A 23107-nucleotide genomic window follows, 5' to 3' on the forward strand; every position below is an offset into this window, starting at 1 on the left:
AAGTCAATAAATTAATATTTAAAACCCAAAAAATTACATGCTAAAAAAGGTAATGATGATATGTTTGATCGTGTGTTTGGTTGCTTTGGGGATTGTCCTCAACCACAGCAATATGTTCCTCAGTCACGTGATTTTCATTCACTTCAGTATTGTCCTCAACCACAGCAATATGTTCCTCAGTCACGTGATTTTCATTCACTTCAGTATTGTCCTCAACCACAGCAATATGTTCCTCAGTCACGTGATCTTCATTCACTTCAGTATTGTCCTCAACCACAGCAATATGTTCCTCAGTCACGTGATCTTCATTCACTTCAGTATTGTCCTCAACCACAACAATATGTTCCTCAGTCACGTGATCTTCATTCACTTCAGTATTGTCCTCAACCACAGCAATATGTTCCTCAGTCACGTGATCTTCATTCACTTCGCTAACTGACTTACTCCTCAAGTTCGCTCATTTAGAAGTTCATTCTGAAGTTCGTTGTCACGGTCGTCGTCAGGAGGAGAACAAGGTGCAGCGTGGGAAGCGTACTTTCTTTTTTAATTAAAGAAAGAACAACTGAACAAACGATCAAAACAACAAAACGAACCATGACGCTAAATGCAGACAGGCAACTAAACATAGAACAAGAACCCACAAATACAAAAGGCAAAATGGCCACCTATATATGGTCCCCAATCAGAGACAACGATAAACAGCTGCCTCTGAATTGGGCCACCATAGACTTACATATACCTAGACTTGCAAAACCCCTAGACATACAAAAAACCCTAGACAATACAAAAACTAACATACCCACCCTCGTCACACCCTGACCTAACCAAAATATAAAGAAAACAGAGATATCCAAGGTCAGAGCGTGACCTTCGTCTTCAAAGTTGAATAAATGTCCTTTCTTTTAATCACTGTATATTCCTCCCTTTTTAATCAAGTTGTTTTCCCGCTCCGACATCCGTCTCAAATCCTTTTCTGCCCTTCATGATGATGTTAACTCTCTCTGTTAGCTCCACTTCCCTCCATGATGATGTTAACTCTCTCTGTTAGCTCCACTTCCCTCCATGATGATGTTAACTATCTCTGTTAGCTCCACTTTCCTCCATGATGATGTTAACTCTCTCTGTTAGCTCCACTTCCCTCCATGACGATGTTAACTCTCTCTGTTAGCTCCACTTCCCTCCATGATGATGTTAACTCTCTCTGTTAGCTCCACTTCCCTCCATGATGATGTTAACTCTCTCTGTTAGCTCCATTTCCCTCCATGATGATGTTAACTCTCTCTGTTAGCTCCACTTCCCTCCATGATGATGTTAACTCTCTCTGTTAGCTCCACTATGCACTTGCCTCTGCTAGTAATACACTGTGTTAACATTACCACAGAAAATAACCATTATAAACAGTTGTAAAAACCAAAGTCTACCAGACAGAATAGTTCCTGTAGATTCAGACTCATCTGCAATCTTTTGTTATGTTATGTAGGTTTCATAACCAGGTCTGTATAACAATTCAATAATGATGAGACAGGAATCAGTTCAACCATTTATCTGGAACAGGATCATCTCTACACATACAAACCCCCATGATGCTCTGCGCCACAACCCCAATATACAGTGCCTTGCGAAAGTATTCGGCCCCCCTGAACTTTGCGACCTTTTGCCACATTTCAGGCTTCAAACATAAAGATATAAAACTGTATTTTTTTGTGAAGAATCAACAACAAGTGGGACACAATCATGAAGTGGAACAACATTTATTGGATATTTCAAACTTTTTTAACAAATCAAAAACTGAAAAATTGGGCGTGCAAAATTATTCAGCCCCCTTAAGTTAATACTTTGTAGCGCCACCTTTTGCTGCAATTACAGCTGTAAGTCACTTGGGGTATGTCTCTATCAGTTTTGCACATCGAGAGACTGAATTTTTTTCCCATTCCTCCTTGCAAAACAGCTCGAGCTCAGTGAGGTTGGATGGAGAGCATTTGTGAACAGCAGTTTTCAGTTCTTTCCACAGATTCTCGATTGGATTCAGGTCTGGACTTTGACTTGGCCATTCTAACACCTGGATATGTTTATTTTTGAACCATTCCATTGTAGATTTTGCTTTATGTTTTGGATCATTGTCTTGTTGGAAGACAAATCTCTGTCCCAGTCTCAGGTCTTTTGCAGACTCCATCAGGTTTTCTTCCAGAATGGTCCTGTATTTGGCTCCATCCATCTTCCCATCAATTTTAACCATCTTCCCTGTCCCTGCTGAAGAAAAGCAGGCCCAAACCATGATGCTGCCACCACCATGTTTGACAGTGGGGATGGTGTGTTCAGCTGTGTTGCTTTTACACCAAACATAACGTTTTGCATTGTTGCCAAAAAGTTCAATTTTGGTTTCATCTGACCAGAGCACCTTCTTCCACATGTTTGGTGTGTCTCCCAGGTGGCTTGTGGCAAACTTTAAACAACACTTTTCATGGATATCTTTAAGAAATGGCTTTCTTCTTGCCACTCTTCCATAAAGGCCAGATTTGTGCAATATACGACTGATTGTTGTCCTATGGACAGAGTCTCCCACCTCAGCTGTAGATCTCTGCAGTTCATCCAGAGTGATCATGGGCCTCTTGGCTGCATCTCTGATCAGTCTTCTCCTTGTATGAGCTGAAAGTTTAGAGGGACGGCCAGGTCTTGGTAGATTTGCAGTGGTCTGATACTCCTTCCATTTCAATATTATCGCTTGCACAGTGCTCCTTGGGATGTTTAAAGCTTGGGAAATCTTTTTGTATCCAAATCCGGCTTTAAACCTCTTCACAACAGTATCTCGGACCTGCCTGGTGTGTTCCTTGTTCTTCATGATGCTCTCTGCGCTTTTAACGGACCTCTGAAACTATCACAGTGCAGGTGCATTTATACGGAGACTTGATTACACACAGGTGGATTGTATTTATCATCATTAGTCATTTAGGTCAACATTGGATCATTCAGAGATCCTCACTGAACTTCTGGAGAGAGTTTGTTGCACTGAAAGTAAAGGGGCTGAATAATTTTGCACGCCCAATTTTTCAGTTTTTGATTTGTTAAAAAAGTTTGAAATATCCAATAAATGTCGTTCCACTTCATGATTGTGTCCCACTTGTTGTTGATTCTTCACAAAAAAATACAGTTTTATATCTTTATGTTTGAAGCCTGAAATGTGGCAAAAGGTCGCAAAGTTCAAGTGTGCCGAATACTTTCGCAAGGCACCGTACAACAAATACATCAATATGAGTAAATGGACACTAAACAAAACTCAGAGGAATTTAAATGTTCAGTTCTAGAAAGTAGGGCCATGGGGCAGGGTCAGAAAGGTCAGTATGTTTGATACCTGGTTAGAGAGGTGCCATAACAAGCATAAGGTCCATTATAACACAGTGAAGTAGGGCCATGGGACAGGGTCAGAAAGGTCAGTATGTTTGATACCTGGTTACAGAGGTGACATAACAAGCATAAGGTCCATTAAAACACAGTGAAGTAGGGCCATGGTACAGGGTCAGAAAGGTCAGTATGTTTGATACCTGGTTACAGAGGTGACATAACAAGCATAAGGTCCATTATAACACAGTGAAGTAGAGTTGGGAGCTAAAAGCAGACATGGACAGTGAGACGGTGTGAGGAGGTCAGGGGTCAAACACTAGATCAGGACAGGTAGAAATGGCAGGGCTGGAAATAGACAGAGACACATTCTGATCATGGCTCACCTGAGACACCCAAACAGAAGATCCCATATTAAAGTCCTGTGTGTGTGTGTGTGTATCCAGTGTGTGTGTGTGTGTGTGTGTGTGTGTGTGTGTGTGTGTGTGTGTCCAGTGTGTGTGTTTGTGTGTGTGTGTGTGTGTGTGTGTGTGTGTGTCCAGTGTGTGTGTGTCCAGTGTTTTTGTGTGTGTGTGTGTCAATGACACAGGGACACTGAGGAGTAATAACAAAGCCCAAACCCTGGATAGAGGGGCTCAGTGAATTTGGAGGTGAATGTGATCAGGTGGGTCAGTGTGTCAGAGGAGGCTCTATAGAAAGACAGAGTGTCGGTTGTCCAGTCCAGATACACTCCTACTCTGTGAGAGCTGGAGGGGCGGACGTCTATGGTAGTGGGATTATTGTTGTGCATGGCATAGTAACTGTTGTCAGAGCAGAACAGACTCCAGGACTTGTCATTGTATCCAAGCCTACAGTCATCAACCTCTCCTCTCCTGCCAATTCCTTTATATGTCACTCCTATAACAGCCCTTCTCCCACTCCACTCTACCTCCCAGTAACAGCGCCCAGTCAGACCCTCTCTACACAGCACCTGTCTACAGTCCTCAAATCTCTCTGGGTGATCAGGATACGGCAGCTCCTCTGTCCTACGTGTTACCTTTCTGTTCTCCTCAGACAGAGAGAGGAGTCTGTTTACTGTGTTTGGGTCCAGTGTGAGATCACAGACATCTAATGGATGAAAGCAGACACAATATTAGAAATCATCATCATTCACATTAGAATGTTAACTCACTTTTCACTAATTCATTTAATGTAGATGTTTCTAGGTATCAAAAGGAGAAGTTGTATGGTAATATAAAACACTTTTTCCCATTAATTACACACACACAAACACACCTGTACGCATCATGAACACACACACACACACACACACACACACACACACACACACACACACAATGGGCGGCAGGTATCCTAGTGGTTAGAGCGTTGGACTAGTGACTGAAAGGTTGCAAGATTGAATCCCCTTCTGACAATATGTCATTCTGCCCATGAACAAGGCAGTTAACCCACTGCTCTTAGGCCATCATTGAAAATAAGAATTTGTTCTTAAACCTTTTACAGCTGGGGGGCAGTATGAGTAGCTTGGATGAAAAAGGTACCCAAAGTAAACTTCCTGCTCTTCAGTCTCAGTTGCTAATATATGCATAGTATTACTAGTATTGGATAGAAAACACTCTAAAGTTTCTAAAACTGTTTGAATGATGTCTGTGAGTATAACAGAACTCATATGGCAGGACGAAACCTGAGGAAAAATCAAAACAGGAAGTGAGAAATCTGAGGCTGCTACCTCTGAGTTCCAGGCAATTCCTATTGAAATCCACTTCATACATTAATGAAGTTGCACTTCCTAGGGCTTCCACTAGATGTCAACCGTCTATAGAAATTTGAATGAGACTCCTACTGTGTTGTGGGACTGATTAGGAGCAGAATCTATCAGATGACTGGCAGTCGGCCATTTTCTTCATCACGCACAGAGCTCATGGCATTCACTTGCGTTCCATGGCTCATCGAGACAAAAAGGAATTCTCCAGTTGGAACTTTATTGAAGCTAAATGTTAAAAACATCCTAATGATTGATTCTGTACTTAGTTTGAAATGTTTCTTCGACCTGTAATATAACTTTTTGAAGTTTTTGTCCGATGTAACGCTGACCAGAACTAGCGTTTGGTTATGTATAACAAACACGATAACAAAAGAAGGTATTTGGACATAAATAAGGGATATTATCGAACAAAGCAAACATTTATTGTGGAACTGGGATTCCTGGCATGCTTTCTGATGTAGATCATCAAAGCTAAGAGAATATTTATCATGTATTTTCTTGTTTATGTCGCCGTCGTTGCGGCTATTGTGATTTTTACTTGCCGCCTCAGATTAAAAAGCACAAATAGAGATTAAATTAATCACTAACCTTTGATGATCTTCATCAGATGACACTCATAGGACTTCATGTTACACAATACATGCATGTTTTGCTTTTTCCGTAAAGTTTTTAAAAAAATCTGACACAGAGGCTGCATTAAGGAGAGGTATAATGCCACGTGTATAACTTGTATTATCATCTACATTTATGATGAGTATTTCTGTTGAATCGATGTGGCTGTGCAATATCACTGGATGTTTTTGGAACTAGTGAATGTAACGCGCCAATGTATAAGGAGATTTTTTTATATAAATATGCACTTTATCGAACAAAACATACATGTATTGTGTAACATTAAGTCCTATGAGTGTCATCTGATGAAGATCATCAAAGGTTAGTGATTAATTGAATCTCTATTTGTGGTTTTGTGAATGCTATCTTTGGCTGGGAAAATGGCTGTGTATCTGTGGCTTGCTGGTGATCTAACATAATCGTTTGTGGTGTTTTCGCTGTAAAACATATTTGAAATCGGACACTGTGGTGGGATTAACAACAAGTGTATATTTAAAATGGTGTATAACACTTGATTGTTTGAGGAATTTTAAATTATGAGATTTGAGTTTTTGAACTTGGCGCCCTGTACTTTTACTGGCTGTTGTTATATCATCCTGATAACGGGATGTCAGCCCATAGAGGTTAATCTTAACTGACTTGCTAAAAAAAGGTAAAATAAATAAACACACCTGTATGCATGCATGAACACAAACAAACATTTATAATGTAACACGAACGCGCCACACACACATACACAGACACACAAATTGTCAAAGCAATTATTTGTAAACTTTGGTGTCCCTGATTTCTGCTTCTGTAGAACTACAGCTGATATTTAATATGACCAAGTAAGTAATGATGGTGGTCTTTGACTTAACTTGAATTAAGACTTATTCTTAGTCATATTCTTCACAGTAGTCAACACTCACATTTTCTAAGCCCAGGTTTCATTGTGTTCTCTCCAATATGTTCCACACTGTAGCGGTAAGCAGAAGAACAGGCAGTCATTGAGGGATACACCTGAACACACACGCACACACACACACACACACACACACACACACACACACACACACACACACACACACACACACACACACACAAACACAGTCAGCATTTAACTTGGTCCAAGTGGTGGTAAGAGTGTTTGTCTTAACTAGCCTGATAAGTCAAACATGTCTGATATGAACATTGACATAAACCCTCTACATACTTGAGTTTCTCCAGTCTGCAGTGTGGATCCTCCAGTCCAGCAGAGAGAAGTCTGACTCCTGAGTCTCCTGGGTGATTGTAGCTCAGGTCCAGCTCTCTTAGGTGTGAGGGGTTTGACTTCAGAGCTGAGACCAGAGAAGCACAGCCTTCCTCTGTGACTAGACAGCCTGACAGCCTGCAAAGAGTCAAATCATATTAAAATCACACTGCTATTCTTTTGGTGGTGAAAATAGTGGCAGTATATTTTCTCAAAATGTTCAGATACATCAGTGTCCTGAAACCTGCCATATCTACTAATAAATTAATGTTTCGTTATTAGAAATGACAAATTATCAAAGTATATAAAGAGAAAAATATAAAGTACAAATATTATAGTAGACTGACAAGACCAGTTTAAAAAGCAGCATCAGTTGTCATGACGTTGGCCTGGGGGTAGGTTCATGACAGTCATAAATACCTCTTACCCCCTTTTTCCTCTCTCTACCCTACTGAGGTTACATTTGTAAAATCTTTGGTTAACATAGAGATTCTGGAAACATCAGAATATGGGGGGAAATGAACTATATTCTGGTAATCCGACCATTTGAACATATGCAGTGGTACTTAATGAATATGATGTCAGTTCAGTTGTCATCTGAGACATTCTCATCAATGATAAGATGACAAACTCTACAGTGGAAAGTCTACACCTCAGAGTTATCGGATTCACATGGAATTGTTGTTCAATTTAAATGTTTGAATATGAAATTATTCGTGATGGGATGGAATGTGATTTTAGCTTCTAAAATGTGAGAATTGGGTTTTCATAAGATAGGGCTGCTCAATCAGTGGCCCGCCCATGTGAAGGGACATGGGCTATAAAACTTTTCAAACACGCCCTCCTCTCCCTTCCTATATAAGCCCTTGACGATAATATAACCTCCTGTTCCGAAGATGTGAGGACGACGGTCCTATGTCAGAATGGTTCAGATAATAACTACAGAACTAAGCCAACCTCAGCGTGAGCTTTGGTTGTGAATTGTATGAACTTTGAACTCTTATTCACTACAGAGTGATACCTCCTAACCGTTGAGTTAGCAACAGCAGCTGCAAACGAGGGATAGGAAAGGACAGACAGAGTATCCCATCTACCACACAACAACGTTACTACAGTGTATCCAATTGACCACCAGAGACATTCTTCAAAGAACAAAGGACTCGGTTTGGCAACACGGCCTTCCATCTACCACCAACCTTTTTTATTTTATTTTATTTTACCTTTATTTAACCAGGTAGGCAAGTTGAGAACAAGTTCTCATTTACAATTGCGACCTGGCCAAGATAAAGCAAAGCAGTTCGACAGATACAACAACACAGAGTTACACATGGAGTAAAACAAACATACAGTCAATAATAAAGTATAAACAAGTCTATATACAATGTGAGCAAATGAGGTGAGAAGGGAGGTAAAGGCAAAAAAGGCCTTGGTGACAAGGTAAATACAATATAGCAAGTAAAACACTGGAATGGTAGTTTTGCAATGGAAGAATGTGCAAAGTAGAAATAAAAATAATGGGGTGCAAAGGAGCAAAATAAATAAATTAATTAAATACAGTTGGGAAAGAGGTAGTTGATAGGGCTAAATTATAGGTGGGCTATGTACAGGTGCAGTAATCTGTGAGCTGCTCTGACAGTTGGTGCTTAAAGCTAGTGAGGGAGATAAGTGTTTCCAGTTTCAGAGATTTTTGTAGTTCGTTCCAGTCATTGGCAGCAGAGAACTGGAAAGAGAGGCGGCCAAAGAAAGAATTGGTTTTGGGGGTGACTAGAGAGATATACCTGCTGGAGAGTGTGCTACAGGTGGGAGATGCTATGGTGACCAGCGAGCTGAGATAAGGGGGGACTTTACCTAGCAGGGTCTTGTAGATGACATGGAGCCAGTGGGTTTGGCGACGAGTATGAAGCGAGGGCCAGCCAACGAGAGCGTACAGGTCGCAATGGTGGGTAGTATATGGGGCTTTGGTGACAAAACGGATTGCACTGTGATAGACTGCATCCAATTTGTTGAGTAGGGTATTGGAGGCTATTTTATAAATTACATCGCCAAAGTCGAGGATTGGTAGGATGGTCAGTTTTACAAGGGTATGTTTGGCAGCATGAGTGAAGGATGCTTTGTTGCGAAATAGGAAGCCAATTCTAGATTTAACTTTGGATTGGAGATGTTTGATATGGATCTGGAAGGAGAGTTTACAGTCTAACCAGACACCTAAGTATTTGTAGTTGTCCACGTATTCTAAGTCAGAGCCGTCCAGAGTAGTGATGTTGGACAGGCGGGTAGGTGCAGGTAGCGATCGGTTGAAGAGCATGCATTTAGTTTTACTTGTATTTAAGAGCAATTGGAGGCCACGGAAGGAGAGTTGTATGGCATTGAAGCTTGCCTGGAGGGTTGTTAACACAGTGTCCAAAGAAGGGCCGGAAGTATACAGAATGGTGTCGTCTGCGTAGAGGTGGATCAGAGACTCACCAGCAGCAAGAGCGACCTCATTAATGTATACAGAGAAGAGAGTCGGTCCAAGAATTGAACCCTGTGGCACCCCCATAGAGACTGCCAGAGGTCCGGACAACAGACCCTCCGATTTGACACACTGAACTCTATCAGAGAAGTAGTTGGTGAACCAGGCGAGGGAATCATTTGAGAAACCAAGGCTGTTGAGTCTGCCGATGAGGATGTGGTGATTGACAGAGTCGAAAGCCTTGGCCAGATCAATGAATACGGCTGCACAGTAATGTTTCTTATCGATGGCGGTTAAGATATCGTTTAGGACCTTGAGCGTGGCTGAGGTGCACCCATGACCAGCTCTGAAACCAGATTGCATAGCAGAGAAGGTATGGTGAGATTCAAAATGGTCGGTAATCTGTTTGTTGACTTGGCTTTCGAAGACCTTAGAAAGGCATGGTAGGATAGATATAGGTCTGTGGCAGTTTGGGTCAAGAGTGTCCCCCCCTTTGAAGAGGGGGATGACCGCAGCTGCTTTCCAATCTATGGGAATCTCAGACGACACGAAAGAGAGGTTGAACAGGCTAGTAATAGGGGTGGCAACAATTTCGGCAGATAATTTTAGAAAGAAAGGTTCCAGATTGTCTAGCCCGGCTGATTTGTAGGGGTCCAGATTTTGCAGCTCTTTCAGAACATCAGCTGAATGGATTTGGGAGAAGGAGAAATGGGGAAGGCTTGGGCGAGTTGCTGTTGGGGGTGCAGTGCTGTTGACAGGGGTAGGAGTAGCCAGGTGGAAAGCATGGCCAGCAGTAGAAAAATGCTTATTGAAATGTTCAATTATGGTGGATTTATCAGTGGTGACAGTGTTTCCTATCTTCAGTGCAGTGGGCAGCTGGGAGGAGGTGTTCTTATTCTCCATGGACTTTACAGTGTCCCAGAACTTTTTTGAGTTAGTGTTGCAAGAAGCAAATTTCTGCTTGAAAAAGCTAGCCTTGGCTTTTCTAACTGCCTGTGTATAATGGTTTCTAGCTTCCCTGAACAGCTGCATATCACGGGGGCTGTTCAATGCTAATGCAGAACGCCATAGGATGTTTTTGTGTTGGTTAAGGGCAGTCAGGTCTGGGGAGAACCAAGGGCTATATCTGTTCCTGGTTCTAAATTTCTTGAATGGGGCATGTTTATTTAAGATGGTTAGGAAGGCATTTAAAAAAAATATCCAGGCATCCTCTACTGACGGGATGAGGTCAATATCCTTCCAGGATACCCCGGCCAGGTCGATTAGAAAGGCCTGCTCGCTGAAGTGTTTCAGGGAGCGTTTTACAGTGATGAGAGGAGGTCGTTTGACCGCTGACCCATTACGGATGCAGGCAATGAGGCAGTGATCGCTGAGATCTTGGTTGAAGACAGCAGAGGTGTATTTAGAGGGGAAGTTGGTTAGGATGATATCTATGAGGGTGCCCGTGTTTAAGGCTTTGGGGGGGTACCTGGTAGGTTCATTGATAATTTGTGTGAGATTGAGGGCATCAAGTTTAGATTGTAGGATGGCTGGGGTGTTAAGCATGTTCCAGTTTAGGTCGCCTAGCAGCACGAGCTCTGAAGATAGATGGGGGGCAATCAGTTCACATATGGTGTCCAGAGCACAGCTGGGGGCAGAGGGTGGTCTATAGCAGGCGGCAACGGTGAGAGACTTCTTTTTAGAGAGGTGGATTTTTAAAAGTAGAAGTTCAAATTGTTTGGGTACAGACCTGGATAGTAGGACAGAACTCTGCAGGCTATCTTTGCAGTAGATTGCAACACCGCCCCCTTTGGCAGTTCTATCTTGTCTGAAAATGTTGTAGTTTGGAATTAAAATGTCTGAGTTTTTGGTGGTCTTCCTAAGCCAGGATTCAGACACAGCTAGAACATCCGGGTTGGCAGAGTGTGCTAAAGCAGTGAATAGAACAAACTTAGGGAGGAGGCTTCTAATGTTAACATGCATGAAACCAAGGCTATTACGGTTACAGAAGTCGTCAAAAGAGAGCGCCTGGGGAATAGGAGTGGAGCTAGGCACTGCAGGGCCTGGATTCACCTCTACATCGCCAGAGGAACATAGGAGGAGTAGAATAAGGGTGCGGCTAAAAGCAATAAGAATTGGTCGTCTAGAACGTCTGGAACAGAGAGTAAAAGGAGGTTTCTGGGGGCGATAAAATAGCATCAAGGTATAATGTACAGACAAAGGTAAGGTAGGATGTGAATACAGTGGAGGTAAACCTAGGTATTGAGTGATGAAGAGAGAGATATTGTCTCTAGAAACATCATTGAAACCAGGAGATGGAGAGGTTGGTTGAGGTTGGAGGTTGGTTGGAGAGGTTGGTTGAGGGTCACGGCGATTTAGACAGCTAGCCAGGCCAACCGGTAGCAAGCTAGCATAGGATGGAGTCTGTTGTTAGCCACCTCTTGCGTTCGGTCAGTAGATTAGTGGGGTTCCGTGTGGTAGAGGGGATTAATCCAAATCACACAACAACAACAAAAATAAGAACAATAGATATAGTTATACAGGCCCGAGAAGAAAACATAATAATAATAAAAATAAATAAATTGTCCGATTGTCTATTCAGATAGCAGCCGGTAAGACAGCTAACGGTTAGCGGGCCGCAGATGGGCGTTCAGGTAACGTCGCGACAGAGGAGCCAGCCGGATCTCATTCAGGTAGATAACGTCGGCAGTCCAGTTGTGAAGGCCCGGTGGGGGCAGTGAAACGGGTCCAGATAGGTGACTGCAGCCCAGGAGTGAATGATGGAACTCAGGAGTGATTGACGGAGCTGGCTAGCACCGGAACAATCGATGTTTGCTCCGGAATCGACGAAAGCCGACTGTCACACGGATAGCAGCTAGCTAGCTGTGAGATCCGGGTATGAATGTCCAGAGAGCAGTTGAAATCCAGGGACATGGAGAGAAAAATTGGTCCGGTATGTTCCGTTCCGAGCCGCGCTGCGCCGTACAAAACTGGCGATAGATTTTCGATAGATTTTCGAGCTAAAGGATAGCTGATGACCACACACCGTGGTTAGCTGGATACTAACGATTTGCCAGTAAAGAAGCTAACTAGCTTCTGATTAGCTTCTGGATTAGCTTCTGGGCTAGCTCCTGGCTAGCTTCTGGCTAGTTTCTGGCTAGCTTCTTGGAGGATTACAGATCTGAGGTAAATAATACTTTTTTATAAATATAAATTGGTGAGGCTGGTTGCAGGAGAGTGTTTAGAACATGAGTTGATGGAAAATAAAAATAAAATGTATGTGAAAAAAGTTGTAAATATATATATATACAGGACACGACAAGACGAGGACAAAAGACGTCTGAACTGCTATGCGATCTTGGAGAATGTATGTAACCTACTGAAGCGCAGCTCAGAGTAAATATTTATTGCATTTTCCTTTTCCAAATGGGCGGTAATTTAGAATGCATACGATACTGTATTTACGATAGCACAGCTCCTTCCTTTGTTACTCAGTCTTCCCGCTCTTTCTGTCAAACCAAGCCCCTTTTCTTTTGTCTAACAAGCGTAGTTTGTAGTTTGTAATCAAGTTATGATTAATTATGTGTATGTGTAATTCTGTGTGATTAGTTAGGTATTTAGTAAATAAATAATTAAACCCAATTTTATGTATTGCTGATTCAACTTGTTAGCCAGGGTTCGTGAAGACAACTTTCCGATGAGACTGAATTAAGGTGACAATTAATATTGACTGCTATTGATGTAAAATATTACTAGGTCTTTAAGAGTTTATTCGGTATATAACAGCTTTATAAATCTTATTTTGTGGTGCCCGACTCTCTAGTTAATTACATTTACATGATTAACTCAATCAGGTGATATTAATTACGGAGAAATGATTTTATAGAATAGCATGTCATATCACTTAATCCGGCATAGCCAAAGACACGACATAGTCAAAAGCCAGACAGTGAGGTATCAGATTTAGATTGTGTTGAGTATACAGTCCACACCATATCTATTTAGACAGTGAGGTATCAGATTTAGATTGTATTGAGTATACAGTCCACACCATATCTATTTTGACAGTGAAGCTAACATTTTAAATGTGGCTCTATACACCAACATTTTGGATTTGAGATCAAATGTTTCATATGAGGTGACAGTTTATAATGTCACCTTTTATTTGAGGGTATTTTCATACATATCTGTTTCACGTTTAGAAAAATTAAAGCACTTAATGTATCTAGTCCACCTATTTCAAGAAGTCATTTGAATTTTGACAAATTCCTTTAATCTGTATTAAAGTAGTCAAGAGTTGAGTATTTGGTATTTGTAAACTCATTGGTTGGATTTTAAGTTAGTTTTGGTTCTGTTTTGAGTTGTTTTGCCCAATAGTAACTGAATGATGACTGGAGTAATTTTCTGTCTAAGTGAGTAGAGAACATGTTTCTAAACACTATTAAATTAATCCTGATGATGTCACGACTAATAAAAATCATGAATGAATCATGAACAATTATGAATGAGAAAGTTACAGAGGCTAACCTCTCACCATGTCACGGCCATCAAAAGAAGTGGACCAAGGTGCAGCGTGGTGAGCGTGCATTTTCCTTTTTATTTCAAATGTTGCCAACAAAACGAAGAAACAACCATGAAGCTTACAGGGCAATAGTGCCACTAATAAAGATAACTACCCACACTGAAGGAGGGAAAAAGGGCTACCTAAGTAGGATTCCCAATCAGAGACAACGATAGACAGCTGTCCCTGATTGAGAACCATACCCCGCAAAAACATAGAATGCCCACCCCACATCACACCCTGACCTAACTAAATAGAGAAATAAAATGTCTAAGGTCAGGGCGTGACAGTACCCCCCCCCCAAATTTGCGGACTCTGGCCGCAAAACCTGAAACTATAGGGGAGGTTCCGGGTGGGCATCTTTCCGCGGTGGTGGCTCTGGAGCGGGACGTAGACCGGACTGGAAGCCGTCGTTGGAGGCTCCGTACTGGAGGCTGTCGTTGGAGGCTCCGTACTGGAGGCTGTCGTTGGAGGCTCTGTACTGGAGGCCGTCGTTGGAGGCTCCGTACTGGAGGCCGTCGTTGGAGGCTCGGTACTGGAAGCAGTCGTTGGAGGCTCCGTGCCATGACTCCTCACTGGAGGCTTCTTGCCATGGATCATCACTGGAGGCTTTGTGCCATGGATCATCACTGGAGGCTTCGTGCCATGGATCATCACTGGAGGCTTCGTGCCATGGATCATCACTGGAGGCTTCGTGCCATGGATCATCACTGGAGGCTTCGTGCCATGGCTCATCACTGGAGGCTTCGTGCCATGGATCATCACTGGAGGCTTCGTGCCAAGGATCATCACTAGAGGCTTCTTTTTGGGCGCAGGCACAGGACTCACCAGGCTGGGGAGATACACAGGAGGCCTGGTGCTTGGGGCATTGGATACACTGGGCCATCTAGCGCACTGACGGTCTCTAGCTGGCACAACCCGTTCTGGTTGGATGCCCACTTCCACCCAGCAAATGTGGAACACTGGCACAGAGCACACCGGCCTGTGAATGCTCACTCGAGACACCGTGCCCATTACCCCATAACACAGTGCCTGACCAGTCACCTGCTCCCCAAGGTAAGCACGGGGAGTTGGCTCATGTCTAAACTCCGACTCTGCCAATCTCCCTGTTTGCCCCTCCAAAAACATTTTTTGGAGCTGCCTCTCGGGCTTTTGTGACTGGGTCTTGTCCCCTGCCATTCTTTCATCCCCGGTCCAGCTCGTCCTACAGGTTGGCGCACGCTGCTTGGTCTCTTGGTGGTGGATAGTTCTGTCACAGCCATCAAAAGAAGTGGACCAAGGTACAGCGTGATGGGTGTACATTTTCCTTTCTATTTCGCCAACAAACAAAGAAACAACCGTGAAGCTTACAGGGCTACAAAGCCACTAACAGAGATAACTACCCACACTGAAGGAGGGGCAAAAAGGGATACCTAAGTATGATTCCCAATCATAGACAACGATAGACAGCTGTCCCTGATGGAGAACCATACCCGGCCAAAACATAGAAATAAAGAAACAGGGAAAACAAAACATAGAATGCCCACCCCACATCACACCCTGACCTGACCAAAGAGAGAAATAAAACGGCTCTAAGGTCAGGGCGTGACACACCATTACCAATACCAGAGGCTACAACAAAACATGCTAATCTCTCACCATTACCAATAACAGAGGGGGTATGATCCTTGTGACTCTGTAACTTTCTCATTCATCATCATTTACGATTCATTCATGGTTATTCATAATCATGGTAGCATCCACATGAATGTAGAATTGTTCAGAAACATCTTCTATTCTTACTGACAATACAAGTGAAGTGACTCCAAAATGACAGGACATTATTCACCATTTAGTTTCTATCAGGAAAAACATCCAAAACACAACCAAGACAAACTGCAAATTAATTCAACAAGTTAGTAGAATCACAAGCTTGATGTAATCACTGCAGGCAAGGAATATGGGACCAAATGCAAAACAAATACTAAATGAATTTGTCCAAATACTTTTGACTTTTCAAATGGGAGAACTCCATACATAAAGTGTTTTCATTTCTAAACGATGAAACATTGCTTAACACAGCTATGTATGGAAATACCCCCCCCCCCCACAAAAAAAAGTGACATTCTGTTCTGCTGCAGATTATGAAACATTCTTTCTCAAATCCAAAATGCTGGAGCAAAGCACCAAATGTAAAACTGTAAGCTTCACTGTCCAAACACAAATGGTGTGGACTATGTGTGTCTGGTAAACACATGTGGATCTGGTGATCAGTTGTCACTTGTTGACCAACTACAGGAGTACTGACCTCAGAGTCTCCAGTTTACAGAGGGGATTCCCCAGTCCAGCAGAGAGCAGCTTCACTCCTGAATCCTTCAGGTTAATGTTACTCAGGTCCAGCTCTCTCAGGTGTGAGGGGTTTGACTCCAGAGCTGAGACCAGAGAAGCACAGCCTTCCTCTGTGACTAGACAGCCTGACAGCCTGCAAAGAGTCAAATCATATTAAAATCACTATGCTATTTTTTGGTGGTGAAAATAGTGGCAGTATATTTTTTCAAAATTTTCAGATACATCAGTGTCCTGTAATCTGCCATATCTATTCATAAATTCATGTTTCATTATTAGAAAGGACACATTATCAAAGTATTGCTTGAAGAGAGCAAAATGTATAGTACAAATATGTGAGTAGACTGACCAGACCAGTTTAAAAAGCAGTATCAGTCAAAAGACAGACAGTGAGGTATCAGATTAGATTCTATTGAGTATACAGTCCACACCATATCTATTTAGACAGTGAGGAGTCAGATTTAGATTGTATTGAGTATACAGTCCACACCATATCTATTTAGACAGTGAGGTATCAGATTTATATTGTATTGAGTATACAGTCCACACCATATCTATTTAGACAGTGAGGTATCAGATTTAGATTGTATTGAGTATACAGTCCACACCATATCTATTTAGACAGTGAGGTATCATATTTATATTGTATTGAGTATACAGTCCACACCATATCTATTTAGACAGTGAGGTATCAGATTTAGATTGTATTGAGTATACAGTCCACACCATATCTATTTAGACAGTGAGGAATCAGATTTAGATTGTATTGAGTATACAGTCCACACCATATCTATTTAGACAGTGAGGAATCAGATTTAGATTGTATTGAGTATACAGTCCACACCATATCTATTTAGACAGTGAGGTATCAGATTTAGATTGTATTGAGTATACAGTCCACACCATATCTATTTTGACAGTGAAGATAACATTTTAAATGTGCCTCTGTACTCCAAAATGTTAGATTTGAGATCAATGAAATGAGGTGAAATTGACGCATTTGCAGTTTGTTTTGGTTGTGTTTTGTCCAATATTAACTGAATGGTGGATGATTTCTGTCTAACTGAGTAGATAACATGTTTCAATACACTAATAAATTAATCCTGATGAAGCCATGATTAAGAAAAATCCTGCATGAATTCTGAATAATAATGATTGAGAAAGTTAAAGAGGCTACAACAAAACATGCTAACCTCTCACGATTAAGAAATAAGAGGATACAACAAAACATGCTAACCTCTCACCATTACCAATAACAGAGACTACAACAAAACATGCTAACCTCTCACGATTAAGAAATAAGAGGATACAACAAAACATGCTAACCTCTCACCATTACCAATAACAGAGACTACAACAAAACATGCTAACCTCTCACCATTACCAATAAAAGAGACTACAACAAAACACGCTAACCTCTCACCATTGCCAATAACAGAGGCTACAACAAAACATGCTAACCTCTCACCATTACCAATAACAGAGACTACAACAAAACATGCTAACCTCTCAACATTACCAATAACAGAGGCTACAACAAAACATGCTAACCTCTCACCATTACCAATAACAGAGGATATAACAAAACATGCTAACCTCTCACCATTACAAATAAGAGGCTACAACAAAACATGCTAACCTCTCACCATTACCAATAACAGAGGCTACAACAAAACATGCTAACCTCTCAACATTACCAATAACAGAGGCTACAACAAAACATGCTAACCTCTCACCATTACCAATAACAGAGGATATAACAAAACATGCTAACCTCTCACCATTACAAATAAGAGGCTACAACAAAACATGCTAACCTCTCACCATTACCAATAACAGAGACTACAACAAAACATGCTAACCTCTCAACATTACCAATAACAGAGGCTACAACAAAACATGCTAACCTCTCACCATTACCAATAACAGAGGATATAACAAAACATGCTAACCTCTCACCATTACAAATAAGAGGCTACAACAAAACATGCTAACCTCTCACCATTACCAATAACAGAGGGGTTCTGATCTTTGTGCCTCTGTAACTTTCTTGTTCATCATCATTCACGATTCATTCATTATTATTCATAATCATGGTAGCATCCACATGAATGTAGAAGTGTTCAGAAACATCTTCTATTCTTACTGACAATACAAGTGAAGTGACTCCAAAATGACAGGACATTATTCATCATTCAGTTTCTATTAGGAAAAACATCTAAAACACAACCAAGACAAACTGCAAATTAATTCAACAAGTTAGTAGAATCACACGCTTGATGTAATCACTGCAGGCTTGGAATATGGGACAATTACTAAACTTTTGATTGCATGTATTTGTCCAACTAATTATGACTTCTTCAAATTGGAGAACTACATACATCAAGTGCATTTCTGAACGGTAAAATATGTGTATGAAAATACCTTTAAATAAAAGGTGACATTCTGTACTAATATGAAATAATATGAAACTTTGTATCTCAAATCCAAAATGCTGGAGCATAGCACAACATTTAAAACTTTAAGCTTCACTGAACAAACACATATGGTGTGGACTATGTGTGTCTGGTAAACACATGTGGATCTGGTGAACAGTTATCACTTGTTGACCAACTACAGGAATACTGACCTCAGAGTCTCCAGTTTACAGTGGGGATTCCCCAGTCCAGCAGAGAGCAGCTTCACTCCTGAATCCTTCAGGTCATTGTTACTCAGATCCAGCTCTCTCAGGTGTGAGGGGTTTGACCTCAGAGCTGAGACCAGAGAATCACAGCCTTCCTCTGTGACTAGACAGCCTGACAGCCTGCAAAGAGTAAAATCATATTAAAATCACACTGCTATTCTTTGGTGGTGGAAATAGTGGCAGTGTATACTTTCAACATATTAACATATATATGTTTTTTACATTTATTTAACTAGGCCAGTCAGTTAATAAGAACAAATTCTTATTTCAATGACGACCTAGGAACAGTTGGTTAACTGCCTTGTTCAGAAGGACAGATCTTTACCTCGTCAGCTCAGGAATTCAATCTTACAACCTTTCGGTTACCAGACCTCTAGCCTCCCCATATCAATTCATAAATGAATGTAACATTATTAGAAATGACAAATGATCAAAGTATTGCATGAAAATAGAAACATGTATAGTACAAATATTATAGTAGACTGACCAGACCAGTTTAAAAAGCTGTATCAGTCAGAAGACAGACAGTGAGGAGTATTGATTATTGGATTGTATTGAGTATACAGTCCACATCATATCTATTTAGACAGTGAGGAGTCAGATTTAGATTGTATTGAGTATACAGCCCACACCATATCTATTTAGACAGTGAGGTATCAGATTTAGATTGTATTGAGTATACAGTCCACACCATATCGATTTAGACAGTGAGGAGTCAGATTTAGATTGTATTGAGTATACAGTCCACACCATATCTATTTAGACAGTGAGGTATCAGATTTAGATTGTATTGAGTATACAGTCCACACCATATCTATTTAGACAGTGAGGTATCAGATTTAGATTGTATTGAGTATACAGTCCACACCATATCTATTTAGACAGTGAGGAATCAGATTTAGATTGTATTGAGTATACAGTCCACACCATATCTATTTTGACAGTGAGGTATCAGATTTAGATTGTATTGAGTATACAGTCCACACCATATCTATTTTGACAGTGAAGATAACATTTTAAATGTGCCTCTATACTCCAACATTTTAGATTTGAGATCAAATGTTTCATATGAGGTGACAGTATATAATGTCACCTTTAATTTGAGGATATTTTAATACATATCTGTTTCACCATTTAGAAAAATAAAAGCACTTTATGTATCTAGTCCCCCTATTTGAAGAAGTAGTCAAAGGCTTAGTATTTGGTCCCATATTCTTTGAACGTAATGACTACATCAGTGACTGCTATGATTTAGAAAAATCATGAATGAATCATGAATAATAATGAATGAGAGAGTTACAGAGGCTACAACAAAACATGCTAACCTCTCACTATGACCAATAACAGAGGCTACAACAAATATTGTTGTACCTCTCACCATTAACCTCAAATTAAAGGTGACATTCTGTACTGTCACCTAATACGAAAAATTATATTTCAAATCCAAAATGCTGGAGCATAGCACCAAATTTAAAACTGTAATCTTCACTGTCGGAACACATATGGTGTGGACTATGTGTGTCTGGTAAACACATGTGGATCTTGTTGACCAATTACAGGAATACTGACCTCAGAGTCTCCAGTTTACAATGTGGATTCCCCACAACATCTGAGAGCAGCTTCATTCCTGAATCCTTCAGGTCATTGTTACTCAGGTCCAGCTCTCTCAGGTGTGAGGGGTTTGACCTCAGAGCTGAGACCAGAGAAGCACAGCCTTCCTCTGTGACTCCACAGCCTGACAGCCTGATAAAGAGATCATCATGACTTCACAAACACACTGTTAATTTAACACCAGTAGTGTAGAAGGACAATGGTAGATGCATTTAGTTAATTCTCCAAAACAACATATAGATTCATCTTCCGTTTCCTAGAATTGTATGGTCGTAATGTTATACTAATGTGAAAATCAATGTTTTTCAATATAATATACATAATTCAATCCATATTTTTCTGTAAACTTAATATTTCTTCCTCATGAATAATACTTAAATGTAATTTTATGTACTCACAGAACAGCTCTGGAGGCCTTGACCACTGGCAGCAGCCTCAGAAGACCTTCCTCTGATCTGGAGTATTTCTTCAGGTCAAACACATCCAGCTCCTTTTCTGAAGTCAGCAACACAAAGATCAGAGCTGACCACTGTGCAGGTGACCGGTTGTCTCTAGAGACACTTCCTGATCTCAGGTAGCTTTGGATCTCCTCCACTAGAGAATGGTCATTCAGTTCATTGAGACAGTGGAACAGATTGATGCACCTCTCTGAAAAGGGATTCTCCCTGATCTTCTCCTTGATGTACTTGACTGTTTCTTCATGGCTCTGTGAGCTGCTTCTTGTCTTTGTCAGTAGACCTCGTAAGTGCTTCTGATTGGACTCCAGTGAGAGGCCCAGAAGGAAGCGGAGGAAAAGGTCCAGGTTTCCTGTCTCACTTTGTAAGGCTTTATCCACAGCACTCTTGTAGAAAGTAACTTCAGGCTTGTCTTTTGTTTGCAGTTTTTCCATTAGATTCTCATTGTTGTTGATGAATGAGAGGAACACATATACAGCAGCCAGAAACTCCTGAATGCTCAGATGAACAAAGCAGTACACCTTGTACTGGTACAGCCCGCATTCCTCTTTAAAGAGCTGTGTGCACAATCCTGAGTACACTGAGGCTTCATTGACATCAATGCCAGCCTCTTTCAGGTCTTCTTCATAGAAAATCAGATTGCCCTTCAAAAGCTGTTGAAAAGCCAGTTTTCCCAGTGACAGAATGCTCTCTTTATTCAAGTGTGGACCTGTCTCTTCTTTCCCAAGATACTTTTCATTCTTCTGTTTAGTATGAAACACCACAAGGTGTGTGTACATCTCAGTCAGATTCTTGGGCATCTCTTCTCTCTTATGTTCCAGCATGTGTTCAAGGACTATTGCAGAAATCCAACAGAAGACTGGAATGTGGCACATGATGTGGAGGCTCCTTGATGTCTTTATGTGTGAGATGATTCTGCTGGCCATGTCCTCATCACTGAATCTCTTCCTGAAGTACTCTTCCTTCTGCGGGTCATTGAACCCTCGTACCTCAGTCACCTGGTCAACACACCCTGAAGGGATCTTATTGGCTGCTGCAGGTCGGGTAGTTATCCAGAGGAGAGCAGAGGGAAGCAGATTTCCCTTGATGAGATTTGTCAGCAGAACATCCACTGAAGTTGACTCTGTGACGTCACAACAGATCTTGTTCTTCTGGAAGTCTAGGGGCAGTCGGCACTCATCCAGACCATCAAAGATGAACAGAACTTTGTACTTGTCGTAGTTGGAGATTCTTGATTCTTTGGTTTCCATTGAGAAGTGATTCAGAAGTTCAATGAAAGTGTGTTTGTCCTCTTTCATCAAATTCAGCTCCCTAAAAGGGAATGAAAATACAAATTGGACATCCTGATTTGCTTTTCCTTCAGCCCAGTCCAGAATGAACTTCTGCACAGAGACTGTTTTTCCAATGCCAGCGACTCCCTTTGTCAGCACAGTTATGATACGTTTGTCTTGTCCAGTTAAGGGTTTGAAGATGTCATTACATTTGATTGCAGTCTCTGGTCTTGCTTGTTTCCTGGTTGTTTTCTCAATCTGTTTCAGCTCATGTTCATTATTGACCTCTCCTGTTCCACCCTCTGTGATGTAGAGCTCTGTGTAGATCTTATTGAGAAGTGTTGGGTTTCCTTGTTTAGCGATCCCCTCAAATACACATTGAAACTTCTTCTTTAGATTAGATTTGAGTTCACGTTGGCAAATCACAGCACGCTCATCTGAATCTAGAAATAACCCAGAGGATATTAATATTACATCTGTTTTAATACCTACAGTATTGTAAGACTGTTATAAAGTTGTACATTATAACACTTTCTTCACTTAACTGAGTGTATACATGTGTAAATGTTTTCATAATGCATTACAGACTGGTGTGACTGATTACATTATTATTGGTTATATTATTATTATTATTGATGGTATTATTAATGTTGTCTCTCTCTAAATGAATCACCACAACACATCCCTGCTGCTACTTGATGAAGTCACTAGGTGTTGTGTTAAGGCTGCTACAATATCATTGAGTTACACAGCTACTTTAGCTGTACTTTAGCTACGGCTTTTAAATGTTATAAAACATCATTCGACATGAGGCAGACAGATCTTA

General features: G+C 41.1%; 1 protein-coding gene and 1 pseudogene across 2 annotated transcripts in view; both read right to left on the reverse strand.

Annotated features, from left to right (window-relative positions):
• LOC149973044 (NLR family CARD domain-containing protein 3-like) overlaps nt 1-18971 on the reverse strand; it is a 572339-nt pseudogene extending 553368 nt beyond the window's left edge. Inside the window, exon 1 of the transcript XR_016490275.1 lies at nt 18891-18971. The product of XR_016490275.1 is annotated as an NLR family CARD domain-containing protein 3-like (transcript). The remainder of the gene's footprint in view (nt 1-18890) is intronic.
• On the reverse strand, nt 3280-22964 carry LOC110519883 (NACHT, LRR and PYD domains-containing protein 3-like). Its single transcript, XM_090213362.1, has 7 exons — nt 22955-22964; nt 20954-22724; nt 20514-20687; nt 18891-19064; nt 6909-7082; nt 6625-6671; nt 3280-4443 (listed from the first exon to the last, which is right to left on the reverse strand). Exons 1-7 carry the CDS (start codon nt 22962-22964, stop codon nt 3914-3916), a joined length of 2880 nt encoding a protein of 959 aa, XP_090069488.1. The 3' UTR covers nt 3280-3913.
• Between the last annotated feature and the right edge of the window lie 143 nt (nt 22965-23107).

This window comes from Oncorhynchus mykiss, chromosome 21, assembly GCF_057628025.1.
Source record: "Oncorhynchus mykiss isolate SJ-2025 chromosome 21, ASM5762802v1, whole genome shotgun sequence".
In the NCBI taxonomy this organism is placed as follows: Eukaryota; Metazoa; Chordata; class Actinopteri; order Salmoniformes; family Salmonidae; genus Oncorhynchus; species Oncorhynchus mykiss.